General features: G+C 38.3%; 1 protein-coding gene across 3 annotated transcripts in view; it reads right to left on the bottom strand.

Moving 5' to 3' along the window:
- Nucleotides 1–17722, bottom strand: part of Csk (C-terminal Src kinase) — a 130120-nt gene that overhangs the window by 6703 nt on the left and 105695 nt on the right. For all 3 annotated transcript variants that reach the window (XM_067791211.1, XM_067791218.1, XM_067791203.1), the window contains 6 exons: nucleotides 16674–17617; nucleotides 15814–16601; nucleotides 3482–3701; nucleotides 3130–3398; nucleotides 2848–3009; nucleotides 2083–2278 (listed from right to left, as the gene is read on the bottom strand). In XM_067791211.1, coding sequence (XP_067647312.1) covers nucleotides 2083–2278; nucleotides 2848–3009; nucleotides 3130–3398; nucleotides 3482–3701; nucleotides 15814–16601; nucleotides 16674–17617 — 2579 coding nt within the window. The remainder of the gene's footprint in view (nucleotides 1–2082; nucleotides 2279–2847; nucleotides 3010–3129; nucleotides 3399–3481; nucleotides 3702–15813; nucleotides 16602–16673; nucleotides 17618–17722) is intronic.

The following is a 17722-nucleotide window of genomic DNA, read 5'->3' on the forward strand; positions in this document are numbered from 1 at the left end:
CAATCTAGGGCGTTCATCAGACAATTAAATAAAAGCGTTGGACGCGTCAAATTTCGATTGATAGTCATATATAAGACCAACTGAATCTTAATAGGGTTATGCTACGCCTCACATTTTTTGAAATTTCACGCGCCCAACGCTTTTATTTAGTTGTCTCATCAACGCTTGATGAGGGGTGTGATGACTGGTACCTAGGACCTACCTAATTATTTTCTAGCTTTTAGTATTACTATTACTTCTTGTAAGTATTGTTTTCAATAAAACCGTTTAACTTTAAAATTTTTTGTATGTGGGTCAGTATAATTGGACTACTTGTGTGGTCTATATGTGTGTAATTTTTTTTTAAATTATTTTATTTTCAAGTTTTTAGTCTTTATTTAATTGCCACTATTTATCGTTTTATTTAGTTCATTTAGTGACTCATTATTACATGGACTCTTTCTTGACAATTTACAATCTAAGTCCTCAATACATAATTCTTCCAAAGACTTTACTCGACTCTGCGCCACGTATGCTTGTCCCTCCTCGAACTACAAAATATTTTGATGTCAGTTCTACCGGACTGTATGTAATATTTGTTCCAAATATGAGACAAATCGGACATCATAGGTCGCCTTCTATTCAAATATGAGCCAAATGGGACCACAAATACGATTTTTTTGAATATCTCGATCCTTGCGCCACCTAGCGGCGATTTTTTTACAGGCCGCTTTCTATTCATGTATGTATTATGTGTTCCAAATATGAGCCAAATCGGATCACAAATACGATTTTTTTAATATCTCGATCCTGGCACCACTTAGCGGCGATTTTTTTCATAGGTATCTTTCTATTCTTGTACGTATTATGTGTTCCAAATATGACCAAATCGGACCACAAATACGATTTTTTGAATATCTCGCTTCTTGCGCCACCTAGCGGCGATTTTTTTCATAGCTCGCTTTCTATTCATGTATGTATTATGTGTTCCAAATATGAACCAAAAAACACGATTTTTTTTAAATATTTCGATCCATGCGCCACTTATCGGGATTTTCATTTCTTATTATTGCATTGTCATCGGGTTCTGAACTATATTCCAAGTTTCAAGCTTGTAGCTTATCGGGAAGTTACTTAAATTTCAATTACAAAATTCGTTAACAACAGCCGTGCAGCCGTGCGGCCGGCCTGTCAATTCAAGCTAAATAAAACCGTTTAATAATTGGATGTTAGCTGCTTCACCTATCTTTGTTTGTATAAACCACTATGAAACTATATGAAATTAATACAGGTAAAATTTTTAAATTTGCACAATTTTTTTTTTATATAATATATGGATCGACAATTGACCCCTTCTACTGCCCGATAACATTCTTAACTGTAATATAACTTCTGCAAAAAAAAAAATGTTTGTCTTTTTGCCTCTCCATGTTCGATCCCTGTCTCTCTTCCGTATTTTCCCTTTTCACATTCTCGATTTCTCTCTATTCTACTTTCTTGCATCTTTCTCAACTTCCCGCTCTTTTTCTTCATCACCTTCTTTTCTTTTGCTTCCTTTCCTTCATTCCCATGAGAAACCTATAAAGCGATTGAGAGACGAAGATTCGTTGATTTATCCAAACTCAAAAACAAAAAAGTTAATCCAAATTGTTGAAATTATATAAATGCACAAGACTTCGAAGGTGATTCAAATTAATACAAAATTTTGAAGTAGAAGTTTTAATTTTACGTTCTATCTTTAAAATATGGGGTGTGTTATCAATGTTGATAGCCCTTTGCCGAATATAGATCCGTCACGTTCCGGTAACCCGGTAAGAAGCAACGTTAAAGTACAAGATCGACCGTCTCGGGAACGACTTGGTATGACCACATGAAACCTTCTTGGTAATCCCGCCCCACTCCCTGGTCCCATGAAAAATTTGGGGTCACCATACCCTGCTAAAAAAACAGGATTCGTCACGGGTATGTGAGTTCGACAATTGGGTTGAAGAAGCTATAAATTGCGCTGGCAACTCCTTGAATCATTAATTTGGTATTCTAGTCGCCTCTTACTACAGAGGTATATTCTAAGCCTCCTAACTATGAACTATGTTTTATACGTACGCCGTTTTTAAGTGCTTCTGGTGCAGTCCATTTAATGGGTAATTTGCCAACATCTAGATTATAGCATTCTTCACGCGCCAATCCAAAATCTGATACTTTAGCAACACATTCTTCAGAAATAAGCACATTACGTGCGGCCAAATCACGATGTACAACCTTTTTAGCTTCTAAGTATTCCATACCGGATGCTGTATCGCTGTAAAATAAAAGAACATACATAAAAATTAGTAAACAAGAATTTGTCAGCATTAAAAGTAAAAAGGTTGTTTGAAAATTGTATTAAACTTATGCATTAGGGTGGGTCGATTTATATGGATGAAAGTTAACCAATATCGCGCCTTCGATTTTTCGATAGGATTTGGGCTCAGGAAAAAAAGTTCCACTACGCATACCCCAAAAATAGTTTTCGAGCCTGCGAAATTTCATTTTTTTTTACTTTTTTTCGACTTTGATTTTAAGGTTCTTTTCATTACCTACTAAAAAAATTTTCATATGTATACCCTATACGTTGGCGATAACAGTTTTTTGAAAAACAGGGTATACATGAAAATTTTACAATCAAATGGAAATTTTTTTAGTAGGTCATGAAAAAAACCTTAAAAATCAAAGTCGAAAAAAAGTAAAAAAAAATTAAATTTCGCAGGCTCGAAAATTATTTTTTTGGGTATGCGTAGTGGAACCTTTTTTCCTCAGCACAAATCCTATCAAAAAATTGATGGCGCGATATCGGTTAATAAATCGACCCAGTCTATTATGCATACTTACTATGCAAAGTTAATTTGGTCCTTTTTCGTTATATGCTGGCGCCCGCGTGAACGTAGATAATCAACCAGCGAACCTTTGCTCATGTACTCCGTCACTAAGTAAATGTGTTTGCTAGTGAATACCAAACCTATAAACTTAACTAAATTCTCATGCTCCAATGTACTGCGAAATATAACGAAAGATAAAGAAAGGAACGGGATATATAAATATGTAAATTTAGGCTGCGTAATAAATAATTTTCGGGAGAAATGGGCACTTTGATAGTTTTACTAGCAAACTTACGTCATAACAGAAGCCTCAGCTAAGAATTTTTGCACAGCGCCCTCATCTTTTAGCATCTTAACGGCGACTTTTTCACTACGTAATATACCCAGCATAACATCGCCAAATTCTCCTTTGCCTATACTTTCGCGTAGTTGCAAATCAGCTTCCGGTATAACCCAACCTTTATCGAGGAAGTCTTTTGAATTAATGCAAAATTCTTGTTTGCCCTTTTTCGGTAAACATTTTATAAGTTGTGTACATAAGCCATCCGCATCTGCTTCATAATGCTGTAATGTTTTTTTTTTTATTTTACAATTTCTTTTAACTATAGTAAGATTGAATAAAAAATATAATATTTTTAGTTTCTTACCGCAACTAATTGTCCTAGATTTTCAAAGTATTCCTCATCATCAATGGTCAATTTATTTTCCAAATACTTAACACGATAGTGCTCCACTTTGCCTTGGAAACAGACACAGAGTGTATAATCGCCTGGGAAATTAGTTGATTCACGTACCAAAAATAGGCCATCCTCGCGTGGTTGCAACAGATGTTCAGCTTCATCGCGTGTTATGCTGCCATGGAACCAACTAAAAGAGAATGAAGATGAAAAGGTATAATGAGTCCAAAAAGAACCCATCAATTATTCTCTAGCTTGGAATGCATACAAGTAAGGTAATCTATATAAAATCAGTAAGGAAGGCTAAGTTCGGGTGTAACCGAACATTACATACTCAGCGGCCAAATTACAGCTTGCAAAACTTTTAAATTACCTTCTTTTAAAAGTGAACGGTGCTACGCCCATTATGCAAAATTTTACTAATTTTCTATTCTGTGTCATAAGGTGAACCCACCTACAAAGTTTCATCGTTTTATCCGTCTTTGGTAATGAATTATCGCACTTTTTCGGTTTTTCGAAATTTTCGATATCGAAAAAGTGGTCGTGGTTATAGTCCGATTTCGTTCATTTTAAATTGCGATCTGAGATGAGTGCCCAGGATCTTACATACCAATATTAATTAAGATACCTCAAAATTTACTCAAGTTATCTTGTTTACGGATAGACGGACGGACGGATGAACGGACATGGCTATATATATTTTTTTAGCATCCAATATATTTTGCCAACTGTATACATATAATACATCCAACAAACTTGTGGGTTTTTAAAAGCAATTCATAATTAATTAAACTTAATAAACTTTATGGGCATGGATGGATTGCTCTAGTAGTGCATCCATTTTTTTGAGAATTCATCAGTGTTGAAGATCTGTGATTGACTTTCTTTTCAGGCGCGTGAATGAATGGGTTGGGGTGAGTTAAAAGCCTCGTGTTGTATGAAATAGCATACTTTTCGATTTCTTCAGCTAATTTTGGAATCTTTAGATTCCGGTGTAGCTGGTTGTTAGTCACATAGTAGGGTGCGTTTACAATCATTCTAAGGGGTTTCGATTGAAATCTTTGGAGAATCTCTATGTTTGAGTTTGCTGCAGTTCTCCACAGTTGTATTCCATATGTCCAAATCGGGTTTGTGATGGCTGAGTAAAGCAGGACTTTGTTATCAACTGATAATTGTGAATTTCGGTTCATAAGCCAATACAGATTTCTTAGTTTGATACCAAGGGCCTTTCTTTTGTTGAATATGTGGGCCCTCCAAGTTAATTTTCTGTCGAGGTGCATACCAAGGAGTTTGTTTCGTCGCTTTGTGGTATATTAATATCGTTGAGTTTAACGGGTGGCCAAATGTTACGTCTGGTATTCACCCCTATTACGGTTGTCAACGTCAACCATCACTTCGTATCGTCGTCGACATCACGTCGTATCAACATCAATGTCACGTCAATGCATAATTGGTATTTACTAAGACAATGTATTTATGTCGACGTGATATCGATAAAAATACGATCCCTATATTTTTGACAGTTATTTACAATTTGTATTGAGTTAATTTTTGTTTAGTGAACAATTTGTGGATCTAAATAATTGATGAACAATAAAGCATTCCGGGCAAAATACACACAAGGAATTTGTTTACGAACTTTAGTGAATATATTGTAGATGATTGGATTTCTATTTAGTACACCATTAGCAACTCCCTACCTCCCAGAGCGTGGTGCACTAATGGAAAACTTAATCGAATTCGGGACGAGTATCAAAATACCCGAATTGACCTCGGTATTAATAATCTGAAATAAAAAATCCTTGAAATTTCACAAAAACCTTTTAATGAACCACTTGAAAGCTTGCAACTGTTTTTTTGCAAGTATTTCCTAATGCAAGTACAATTTTTATATTCCGCCTTCGGATTATTAAAATCGAGGTCAATACGCGTCTTTTGGTACCTCTCCTGAGTTTTTTGGACGTGTTTTAGCAGTCGACCGCTGCCCCCAGAACATTACCACAATTCTACTAAACTGACTGTTGCTGGTTATTTTGACTATTTTCTGAAATTGAATAAAAAATTTATAAATAAAAAGCATAAAAATCATAAAAAAAGCTTATTTGTTGAATTTTTAATAGCTGAATTCTGTATTGCCGCGCTGTGTCGACAAATTTTGTGTCGCGTCACGTCAACACAACTTCAACATTGTTTTAGCCAATACCAAAAAAGCGTCAACACCCGTCAATAGTTATCAACGTTGACAACGCCGATACCATTTCATGAGCGTCGACACTAATTTCCCCACTATTGACAACCAAAATAGGGGTGAGTAAATGTCACTTGAACGGATTTTGATTCATTGGATTTGATCCTCCATTCTTTCAGCCAATGGGTTATTTTATTTAAACTTCCTTGGAGCTTGAGTGAAGCCACGCTAGGGATAGGGTCAACGGCCAGCACCGCAGTATCATCGGCCAACGTGCCTATAGTGACGCCTGCTAAGCAATCATAAAGGGCAGTCTGCTCCACACCTTGTTTAACGAAGAAATAACGATCTTTTAGATATGATTGTATAAATAAGAAGTAGTTTATAGGGAGGGTGTATTTTACTTTATAGAGAAGTCCGGCATGCCATACGCGATCAAAAGCTTGTGAAATATCTAGAAAAGCAGCTGCGCAGTATTTTTTCTTCTCAAAAGCGTCGTATATTTGCTCGGTGAGTCTGTGGACCTGCTCAATTGTTCCGTGCCCTCTTCTGAAGCCAAACTGGTGATTGGGTATGATTTTACATTTTACGCTCTTCTATTATGGGCAAGAGTCTTTTAAGGAAGAGAACTTCCATGACTCTTGAGACGATAGGCAGCAGACTAATAGGTCTGTAAGATGCAACTGTATTAGCTGGCCGTCCGGGTTTCAGAATCATTTTCATCTGCGAAACTTTCCACTGTGGGGGTATGAATTGAGTTTTTAGTACTGCATTAAGCAATTGTTTCAAGAATTGTATGCCATCGTGGGGTAAATTTTTTAGAATAGTGCCACTGATAAGGTCGTAGCCCGGAGCTATTTTGGCTTGAGTTTCGCAATTACGGTTTTTACCTCCAATATTGAGAACTGTTTTATGGGTGGGGCCATTTGATATGGATAACTTAAGGTAGTTTCCACTTCCTTAGTTATTCTTAGTGGGGATTCAATATCATGCGGAGTGAATACTAGTTTTAGGTGGCGTGCGAAAGTATTTGCTTTTTCAACATCACTTTTTGCCCATTCGTTATTCTCCATTCGTATAGGTGCATTTGAGATGATTGGCCTCTTTAGCTTGCTAGTCGCTTTCCAAAGGGAGTAATCAATTGCAGTTGTTGCATCAATATTACTGAGGTATTGTTGAATTTCCCTGTTGCGCTCCATATTAAGGATGTATTTAAGTTCGTTAGTTAATGCATTCAACCGTTTCTTGTCATCGGGATGCCGGGTTTGCTGTTACCTTTTCCGAGCGATGCGCTTTTCTTTAAGCTTGGCTTTTACTTCGTGGGTAACGCCTATGGTTTTTTGCCTGCCGAGTTTGGGGGTTGAGTTCCATACAGCTTGTTGGATACACCTGTTAGTGTTCGACTGCTTCAGCCATATCTTCGTCGGATTTCAGCGATAGTTTTAAGTCAATATAAGACGAGATCATAGATCGGAAGTGCTCCAAATTAGTCTTTCGATTATAGAGGCTACAATGATTAGCTGTGGATGTGAGATTTTTATCAATTGTTACCAATAGCGGGGAGTGATCAGAAGACAATTCAAAGCACGATTTGCAAGTTATTTCTGAAGAAGATATGCTTTGCTTATGCGTACAGAAGTCGATAAAGTCGGGTAGTTTATTTTTATCTGAGGGCCAATATGTGGGTATTCCAGTAGAGAATGGAGTTAGTTTGAGACGGCTAATAGCCTGATATAGTTGCCTTCCTTTAGGGGTGATAAGGCGAGAGCCCCAGAAGGTGTGTTTGGATTTCCAAGAGTTTTAAAGATATGTTCATACTCTTCCGCAGTGATAGCGTGTCTGGGTGGGCTATGGAGAGCTGAGAGCGTAATTGGGCCATTCGAATCTTCGGCAGTAACACTAGCATTCGTGCGGTGAGAGTTTGTATTTTTATTAGGATACCTGGTCCAGAATGTGCTTTGTTATCTGGGTGTTTTGTGTGATAAAACTTATATTTAGGGACTTCAAAGTAGCTTTTATCAGTGAAGTGGATCTCAGATATGAGAAGTACGTCTGTATTGTGGGTCTGGAGTAATGCGTTTACTTCAAGTAACATGGCTAAATGAATTTCTTTTTTCGCCCAGATAATTTTGATATATAGAAGTCTATATCTATCTCTATTAGTTTATGCCGTTACGAGGTACCGTTATGTGAACAAAATTATAATACTCTGTGAGCTCTGCTCAGTTGAGTATTAAAAAGGGGAATGAAACTGCTAATTTTGGTACGATATAATGAGAGGGATGTTGAGGCGTTGGTTCCACAATACAATTAAATCGATGGTTGGTGTCATGTGGGGACACATAGCAAGCAGAACATACATTTTGTATGTCGGGTTGATTCTGGATAGGTAAGAGTTTAATCTGTGGTGTTAATTAACATCTATTAAATTTAACAATAACGATATGACCTTTTTTGTGGCATTATTTCATAAGTAATATTTATGAAGATTTGCGGATCCATGTAAGAAAACCGGTACGTTGTGGAGTGGCTAGACGATCATGCCCAATTCAATAAATATTCTAGAGCAGTGGTCGGTACTCTCACACATACACCGATGAAACACACCATGAGGGAAAAATACTCCATTTGGAGTCATCAACCCGTAATTTTTCGAAGAATTTTCCTCTCAAATGAGCTATTTTCGTTCTTAAAGACCAAAAACTCCCTAAAAGTAAGGCAGTCTAAGTTTAAACCACATTACGGTTGACTTTAAACTTTTGAATATTCATAAACGTTCAGTCCACTGCAAGAAAGCTCATAAAATGGACTTATTTTGGATTTTTATATCGCAGTGCTCTGGATTGGGTATTCAATCCGCAATAAGATGTCTTTACACAAAAGTAGCAAGCTGTGACATTGTGTACATATTGCGAGACTCACCATGGCCTATAAAAACTGGTGCCGCGAGAAGCTAGAAGCCAAGTATTGATGTGAATATATCGTATACTTGCATACAGGTCTCATCTCTAGTTTGTGCGAACGGAAGTTTCTCCTTCTAAGCGGGAAGAGTTCACCTCATAGATCCGCTCTGAGACAATAAAGTTTTCACCTGGGCTTACCCTCCCCAGCGGAATTCGGTCTGGATACCTGTCTCAAAATATTCAATTTTTGAAAACTGAGTGGCCGATGAAAAGGTTGGGCACATCCTTTAAGTGTGCCAACATGGTGCAGAATATTAAAGTAACGGTGTAACGTGATCTTTCTTTTGAGATTTTTAAAGCTGCTTTAGGCTACGTTTAAAAAGGATGCTTTCATTGAAAGGTTAGCCACATCCCATAATTGTTGTTGTTGTTGTATATAAAATTGTTAATAAAATGAGCTTTATATATACATTTTTTAATTTTTATGAATTAGAATGAAATAATATTGTGAAAAGCTCGTCTCAAAAACTTATTTAAATCGTAACAATAAATTATGATTAAAATATTAAACTGCATGGATGAAAGTTTAGGAAAAATTATCTTAATTAATTGTTTTCATTTCCTCTCCTTTCCTTTCCTTTACTTTGCTTTCTCTTTCCTTTCCTATCCTATCCTTTCCTTTCTCGCCCTTTCTTGTACTCATTTCTCCTATCCATTCCTTTTCTTTCGTTTCCTATCCTTTTCTTTAATTTCCTGTCCTTTCGTTCGCTATCCGGTCCTATCTTCTCCCTTCCTTTCCTCCGCCGTTATTCTTCTTTTATTTCCTTTCCTATCCTGTTGTTGTTGTTGTAGCGTTAATGTTTGGGGAGTGTTATCGATGTGATGGTCCTTTGCCAGATACAGATACGGTACGCTCCGGTAACACAGCTCCATTAAGGTGCTAGCCCGACCATCTCGGGAACGAATTATATGGCCACATTAAACCTTCAGGCCATCCCTCCCTCCCCACCCCCAAGAATCTGGTATTTTAGTCGCCTCTTAAGACAGGCATACCTACCACGGAAATATTCTAACCCCCTAACCCTCTGGGGGTTTTCCTGTCCTGTTCTTTCCTCTTCTGGTAGCACAGCTTAAACAACTTACGTAAAATTTTAATAACAAAATTCGTGAAAACTAACTGTTCTCTCTAAAATAACTTCTTTACGACTGCTAAAAAACATTTAAAATGGATACTCACTTAATTTGTCTTTACGATCAGCATACAAATTAGCATAAAAAATATATTCAGGAATTAAATCTCCTTAGTGCGCAAATATTAGCATATACATGCAAACATACTGTGACGAATATTAGCAACACTAAGGGATACTATCATCTCTAAGCCGATGCTAAGCAGTGACTTGTATGCACATAACCAAATTAATCATTATGTCTACACATATGTCCATACAAGCAGCGGAGAGCAACGCACAAACACATGCATATATCTAAGATACTGCCAAAAGTAGGCAATAATTTGTGCAAGTATCACTCACATATACACGCGCATATGAGAAGCTATACACGTGCATCTGTAGTTATAATTTTATAGCTGGTAACTAAGTAAATTCTGGAAACGCCTAGAAGTATGGAACGAGGAAATCGAAGACTATAAAAGAGCGCGATCTGAGCAATCAGCAATGAGTTTGATTTAAGCCCGCTATCTGTCGAGAAGTAGCAGTATTGTGAAGTACTTGAATAAAGGCCATATTGCATTATTGAATAGTGGAGTTATTTATTCAACAGTTTAGTGATTCGAACGTCAGTAGAAGGTTGCAAATAAGAGGAATTTCAGTAAATTCGTTACAATTGGTGTCAGAAGAGGAATTGTTGAATAAATTCCGAAGATTGCGAATACAACTTGGACATGGAAAAATTGAGTGAATTGGGGATCCAGCAATTGAAGAAGGAGTTGGAGAGCCGTGGATTGAATACAACCGGCAATAAACTCGAACTTCAGGCAAGACTACGAGAGGCAATGGAAGCAGAAGGAATTAACGTGGAAGAGTATGTTTTTTATCTTGATGGTGACGAGACAACAACAAAAATTGAGGAGAAAAACGAAACACCGCAGACAATGTCGAACACAGACTTGAACACAATATTAGCTGCAATTACACAAATGTCGACAGTAACATCCAAGATGGAAAAACAACTAGAATCCCAGGAGAACCGTATAGCATCCAAGATTGAAGCCCAGGAAAGACATGTGCCATTTGAACTGGCAGAACAGAAGGCATATATGGCATCCAAGATGGAATCACAGGAGACACGTATATCAGAAATGTCCTCGCAAATGTCATCTCCGCTGGAATCGCAGGAGAATCGTATAACAGCGAAGATTGAGGAAAAAATCGAGGTCGAGGTGGATGCTTTGAGAGGACGTATCGAGCAGTCGCAACTAAATCGCCCAGCAGTCGGTGGTACTTGTGAAGAGAGAGGGGTGGGAAAATGAGGTTTTACGTGGACTACCGCAAGTTGAACGACGTCACGAAAAAGGATAGCTACCCATTGCCAAGAATTGACGATACTCTGGTTTTCCACACTGGACTTGAAAAGAGGTTACTGACAAGTTGAGGTGAAGGAGGAAGATAAAGAGAAAACAGCCTGGTGATGGTCAACAGTGTAGGTGATGGTCTTTGGCAATTTACAGTGATGAAAGGACTACATTGGAAATTGCTGCCTGGACGACATCATCGTATTGGGCAAGAACTTTGATGAACATCTCAAGAACTTGGAGGAAGTTTTCCAGAGAATAGCTGGCGCCGGTCTGAAACTAAGTCCCAAAAAGTGTTCGCTGTTTAAAAAGGAAGTAAATTATTTGGGTCACAACGTAACGACAGAAGGCACCGTATCAGCGAATGAAAAGATAGAGGCAGTAAAGGATCGGCCAAGACCCCAGAACTCGCATGAATTAAGAAGTTTCCTTGGGCTGTGCACATATTACCGCCGATTTGTACCAAACTTTTCCAGCGTAGCCCATTGCATCCATGAGCTTACAAGGAACAATAAAGCTTTTGAATGGAAGAAGGAGCAAGAAGTGGCTTTCCAAACATTGAAGGAGCGTTTGTGCACTGCCCCAATGTTGGCATATCCGATTCCAGGAGCAACATTTATTCTAGATACAGATGCGAGTATTGGGACAAGGGACAAGGAACAACTAAGGAAGTGTCAGCTAGAAGATACTGATCTGTCACATGTTATGCAAGGGCTCGAACCAAACGAAAGACCAAATAGAGAGGAGATGTCAGCAGAGAGTCCCATTGCGAAGTCATATTGGGCACAGTGGAACAGTTTAGAATTGATATCCGGTTGCTCGCATCGAGTATGGGAGAGTGACGATGGTCAATGCAAGAAGAAACTTATAGTTGTTCCCAGAAAGAGGATTCCTGACGTGCTCAGCGAGCTGCATAATGGTCCAAGCGGAGGTCATCTTGGAATCACGAAGACGCTCGAGAAGATTAAACAGAGATTCTATTGGGTTGGTTGCCGTCAATCGGTCACTGAGTGGATTGCGAACTGCGAGGTTTGCAGCAGAGCGAAAGGGCCCAAAACCCGAAGCCATCGCCAGATGAAGCAATATAACTCAGGTGCGCCATTTGAAAGGATCGCTATGGATGTCGCAGGTCCATTCCCTACTAGCAACTGCGGAAACAAATATGTACTGGTGGTTATGGATTATTTCAGCAAATGGCCAGAGGTATACTCAATCCCAAATCAAGAAGCGGAAACAGTAGCAGAAGTGTTTATAAACAATTGGGTTGCAAGGTATGGTGTACCAATGGAGTTACATTCTGACCAACGCAGGAATTTTGAATCAGCTGTGTTCCAAGAAATGTGTAAGAAGTTGGGCATTCGAAAAACACGGACAACTGCATTGCATCCTCAGTCCGATGGTATGGTGGAACGTTTCAATAGAACCTTGGAGGAGCATTTAAGGAAAGTAGTAGACAAGTACCATAAGGAGTGGGATACACACATATCATTATTCTTGATGGCTTACCGATCGGCAGTGGATGAGACAAAGGGCCAAACTCCCGCAAAGGTAATTTTTGGCAATGATCTTCGACTGCCAGCTGATTTCAAGTTTGGGATAGATGCCGATGCGGAGAGAAATGTCAAGAAATCCACTGGTCTCTTGGTAGAAGAGCTGAGAGAGATACACGATCTTGTAAGGCAACGAGCAAAGATTATGAGTGACAAGATGAAAGGCAGATACGATAAAGAAATTAATTCGGAAGGTTTTCAGGAAGGAGATTTGGTGCTGTTATACAACCCACAACGAAAAAAAGGTTTGTCCCCGAAATTGCAGTGTAATTGGGAAGGCCCATACAAAGTTGTAAAACGGATCAACGATGTAGTGTACCGCATACAAACCATTGGCAAACCACGAACAAAAATGAAAGTGGTTCATCATCGGGACGATCAGACTTAGGTAGAGGGCACGAATATTAACAAAACTAAGATACTATCATCTCTAAGCCGATACGAGCAGTGACTTGTATGCACATAAACACATTAATCATTATGTCTACACATATGTCCATACAAGCAGCGGAGAGCAACGCACAAACACATGCATATATCTGAGATACTCCCAAAAGTAGGCAATAATTTGTGCAAGTAACACTCACATGTACACGAGCATATGAGAAGCCTATACACGTGCATCTGTAGTTATAATTTTATAGCTGGTAACTAAGTAAATTCTGGAAACGCCTAGAAGTATGGAACGGGAAAATCGAAGAGTATAAAAGAGCGGAATCTGAGCAATCAGCAATGAGTTTGATTTAAGCCCGATATCTGTCGAGAAGTAGCAGTATTGTGAAGTACTTGAATAAAGGCCATTTTGCTTTATTGAATAGTGGAGTTATTTACAGTTTAGTGATTCGAACGTTAGTAGAAGGTTGCAAATAAGAGGAATTTCAGTAAATTCGTTACAATACCAAAAAATAAAAAATTTGTTTAAGAATTTTAAGGAAATGTTCAATATTTTTAACGAAAGGGTATTTTTCAAGAGATGTATGCATTCTTAACCATTTATATATGTTGCATTAACTTGGCAACAGGCATAAATATGTATGTACATATGTCAAGCTGATATGATATGAAAATACCTACATACATCCATACATATAAATGTACTCCCGAAGTTAAATAACGCAGCGAATGCTATGCATGTACGTATGTGACGCATCATGCCTCACTCAAACCAATTTGCGCGCACAGTTGACAGCGAACAACTACACGCAATGCATTTTTTGGTAAAAATTTTACTTTTGTTTAAACAGTTTCGCTGATATAAGAAAGGAATTAAGTATTTTTTTTTTTTTGATGCAGAACAAAGGTAAATATTTCAAAGTTTCGTTTATGAGTTATAGCTGTGCAAACTAAAATTTTATGATTTTTTACTACATTTTGGCGATTTGCCACGTCCCTATAATATATACCTTCAAAATATGTTGAAAATATCCATCTCACGTAGCTAAGCTTTCAAATGCAAAAACCCGTTTTAAAATCGGAGCATTCTGTGTGAAGTGATGTGCGTACAATGACATTTAGTGATTTTATTTTATAAGATTTAAAGATAAAGATAGATTATTGTTCTACATCTGATTACATATTTTATTATTTCATAATTTCCTTTGTATGAAGTACTTATAAAGAAGCTGAATTTCCCAAAATCTTTTGGCTCTAAGCGACATTATTGACTACTTCGTTTCCTCCCCACCCCATTTTTTTTAAAGGTTGCTGGTTTTTTTCCTGGTTCCGTAAATACTCCACTTTTACCACCATGTCTTACTGCAGCATTACCACATTTACCACCTGCGTCACCTTGAGCATGTTTATGATGGTTAACTTTAAAACTTTTTTCAATTTTACTTCCCAATACACGGTCAGCTACAATAGCAGCAGTAGGACCATCTCGTAGTTGATTATGGTCCTTACCACGTTGAGAAGGATCATTTGCAAGGTCAGTTTGGCGATCACTGTTAGATGAAACCTCGTTCACCATCAACACCAAAGCTACTAGGGCAGCTAGTAAAGTCGCAAGAGCTCTCATTTCTATTTAGAGACAAAGTTAATCGAAGTTGAATATATAACTGTAAAAGGCTTGACATCAACGGCCCTTTTATACGAAAATTTATTACTCCAAATTGTATCCGCGCAAAACAATTTACTTGGAAAAGATACATATAAACGTATTGAAATATGCTTTTCTATTTGCTAAGACTGTTTTTTTAAGATTGCAAGACAATGAGCAAATTAAATAAAAAAAACTTAGCATTTGCTTTAAATAGATTTAGCTTTAGTTGTTTTTCATATTTATGATAACTTGACGAAAAAACGTTTGCTTATTTTTTATTCACACGACACAATGGAAACCTTAATTAATATTTTGTTAGCAATTGTTTTGTTTGCTTGTCAGTTCAATAAATAAAGAAATTACAGATAAACAACAAATGACAGCCAGACTTAATAAACAAAATATTTGGTGCAGAGTAAGTACCGTTACCGTGTGCCATAGGCCTACACTCAGAGAAAACTCGTTCTAAAGCGAACGAAATAAGTTCAAAATGAAGAACATTCGTTGACAAAAGTCTGTTAAGTACATTTTTTCGGTAAAAGTCTAGTTGAGGGGTCGATTGCTAATACGCGTCCAAAAATATCGAGAGAGAGGTCATTCAACTACGAGGTCCATGATATACATACAAGGCAGAGCAATGATTTTAAATTGCCCAATTATAAAACTGAGTCGGAAAAAATAGTCTTTTTTACAAAGGGTTAAAATGCTTCAACGAACTACCTGAATAGTTATATTAAAAATTATGATAAAAACTTATTTAAGAGCCGTTGTATGATTACACCAAATCTAGGCCGATTAATTGATATAGTTGTTGAGATTTAAATGCATTCGTGATACATTTGTCATAATTAAATTTTTAAGTTTTTGAACAAGCTCTAAGAGTCGTAATAAATAAATAAATAAATAAATAAATAAAGACGCGTATTGACCTCGACAACAATAATCCGAAGGCGGAAAATAAAAATTTTAACTTGTTCAAAAGATATTAACGAAAAACCAAAAAATTACCCCGGGTCCCTCCGAAAACGGGGGTCTGATCCATATTATTTTTGCGCAGAACACCTTTATGCATTGGTATACTTACGGCATAGCATTCAGTTTCACTTCACACTTTCGTTGCGGCTGTGAATGGTGTTGATTGGCGCCTGCTAAAGCATTAGTGGGTGAGTGTAGGGCAACCGCTGTTGAATTAGCATTACTTGACCAAACATTGGTAGCAGCGCCACCACCACCACCATTTAAATCGAAACTATGCAACGATGTGGACATACTAGCGCCGCCAATACTTCCACCACCAACACCACCGCCACCAGCTGTATTAAGGGATAACGCAGATTGTGCTTGCTGTTGGCTACTCGTTAGCGATGCAAGTGCTTGCGATTGCTGTAACAGCATATTACTACCATGTAGACCAGCAATATGAGCACCACTCTTTGGTGGCAGGCCACGTTCATGTAATGAAAGGGCACCACTATGCTGCGCTGCATTCAACGATGATGACATCAGATTATTGTGGTTATTGTTGTTACTACTACTATTTGATAATAGTAACAATTGTTGCTGTTGTTGTTGTTGGGTGACAGCTGCAACTGCGGCGGCTGTTGCACCACCTGCACTTGCACAATTACCAGCAATAGCAGAGGAGGCTGGTGTAAACGTTGATAACAAGTGGGTATGTGTATGTGGTTGTTGTGCCACTGTTGTGCCGGCTAATTGTGACGCTTGCTGTTGTGGTGGCGGTGGCGGCGGCGGCTGGTGATGATGCTGCTGATTGGGAGATTTGGGTGAATGATTAGCGCTGATCGCTGTTGATATTAAATTATGACTATTAAGTGTATGCGAGGACAAATGGATTGGATTGTGGTGTTGATTCTAAAAGAGAAGAAAAATGTTAATTAAGTACATATGTATTGCAAAATTATTTTTTATAGTGAAAATAATTACATTATTGTGATGATGCGGCGGTAAATTTGGTGCTACAATATGCGGCTGTGACTGGCTTAACGCTTGTTGATGCAATAAACCGATGCCTACGTTGCCGACACCCGCATTAACTAAACCACCCACGCCTATACCACCACCAGCAGCGTGATTTGGCTGTGGGGCTGGACGTTTATTGTGTCGCAAAGGTGCTGTAGGTGGCATTTGATGCCCGGTGGATTGTAAAAACCATGGATCACCTGCTGAATTGGTCGCCACTGTCACGGATGGCTGTGAGAAGCCGCGATGATGACCGACCACTGTTGTCTGTCCGCTATGCTGAGTCGCTGTAACGTGACTATTCATTACTTTGTTGTTATTGCTCGCTTGCGGCGAGTCTATTTTTGGCGGCGACGACGACGGTGCCGGCGTTTCAGCCGTTAACGTCGCTGGCGCTACGCTTCTAGTTGTTGTGTGCGGTGGTGAAGATGTTATCACAAAAGCGCAACTTGTAATAACTTTAGCTTCACTATCAAGCGCTCTACTTGTTGTTGTTGGTTGTGCTGCGTGGTTTGTGGAGTTGTTGTTGTGTTTATTTGTGCTGCTGCTGTGGCGACTTGCTTGTTGTCGCTCTCTCGGTTGCTCTTCTTTAATTTGAGGTGCGTTTGGCTTTTGCTGAGTTGCTGAGGTTACTTTGGTTGTTGGTGTTGTTAGAGTTGCAATTAAAGTTTTATTGCTTGTGGGTGTTGTAGTTGTTGTTGTTGTGCTTGTGGCAGTCGCAGTTGCTTCGTTTGTGCTACGGCGGGCGGTTGGAGCATCAGCTACTTTTTTGGCAGCCGCTTGCTTTATGCTACTTAAAGGCAGGAGTTGTTGTTGCTTTAGCTCTCTTTTCTCTTCTTTTGTCGTATCCTGACACTTACTATGCCTTACTGGCCTTTGCTTCGCTTCCGATGTTACAACTGCATCGTCTGTAAATAGAGTATGTGAAAGTTTAAAATATGAAAATAAAAATTTCAATTCAAAGCTATTTATGTATGTATGTCGGCTGCCGTGATATTGGTAGTAGCGTGCTT

Source organism: Eurosta solidaginis, chromosome 1 (genome assembly GCF_040869045.1).
Source record: "Eurosta solidaginis isolate ZX-2024a chromosome 1, ASM4086904v1, whole genome shotgun sequence".
NCBI lineage: Eukaryota > Metazoa > Arthropoda > Insecta > Diptera > Tephritidae > Eurosta > Eurosta solidaginis.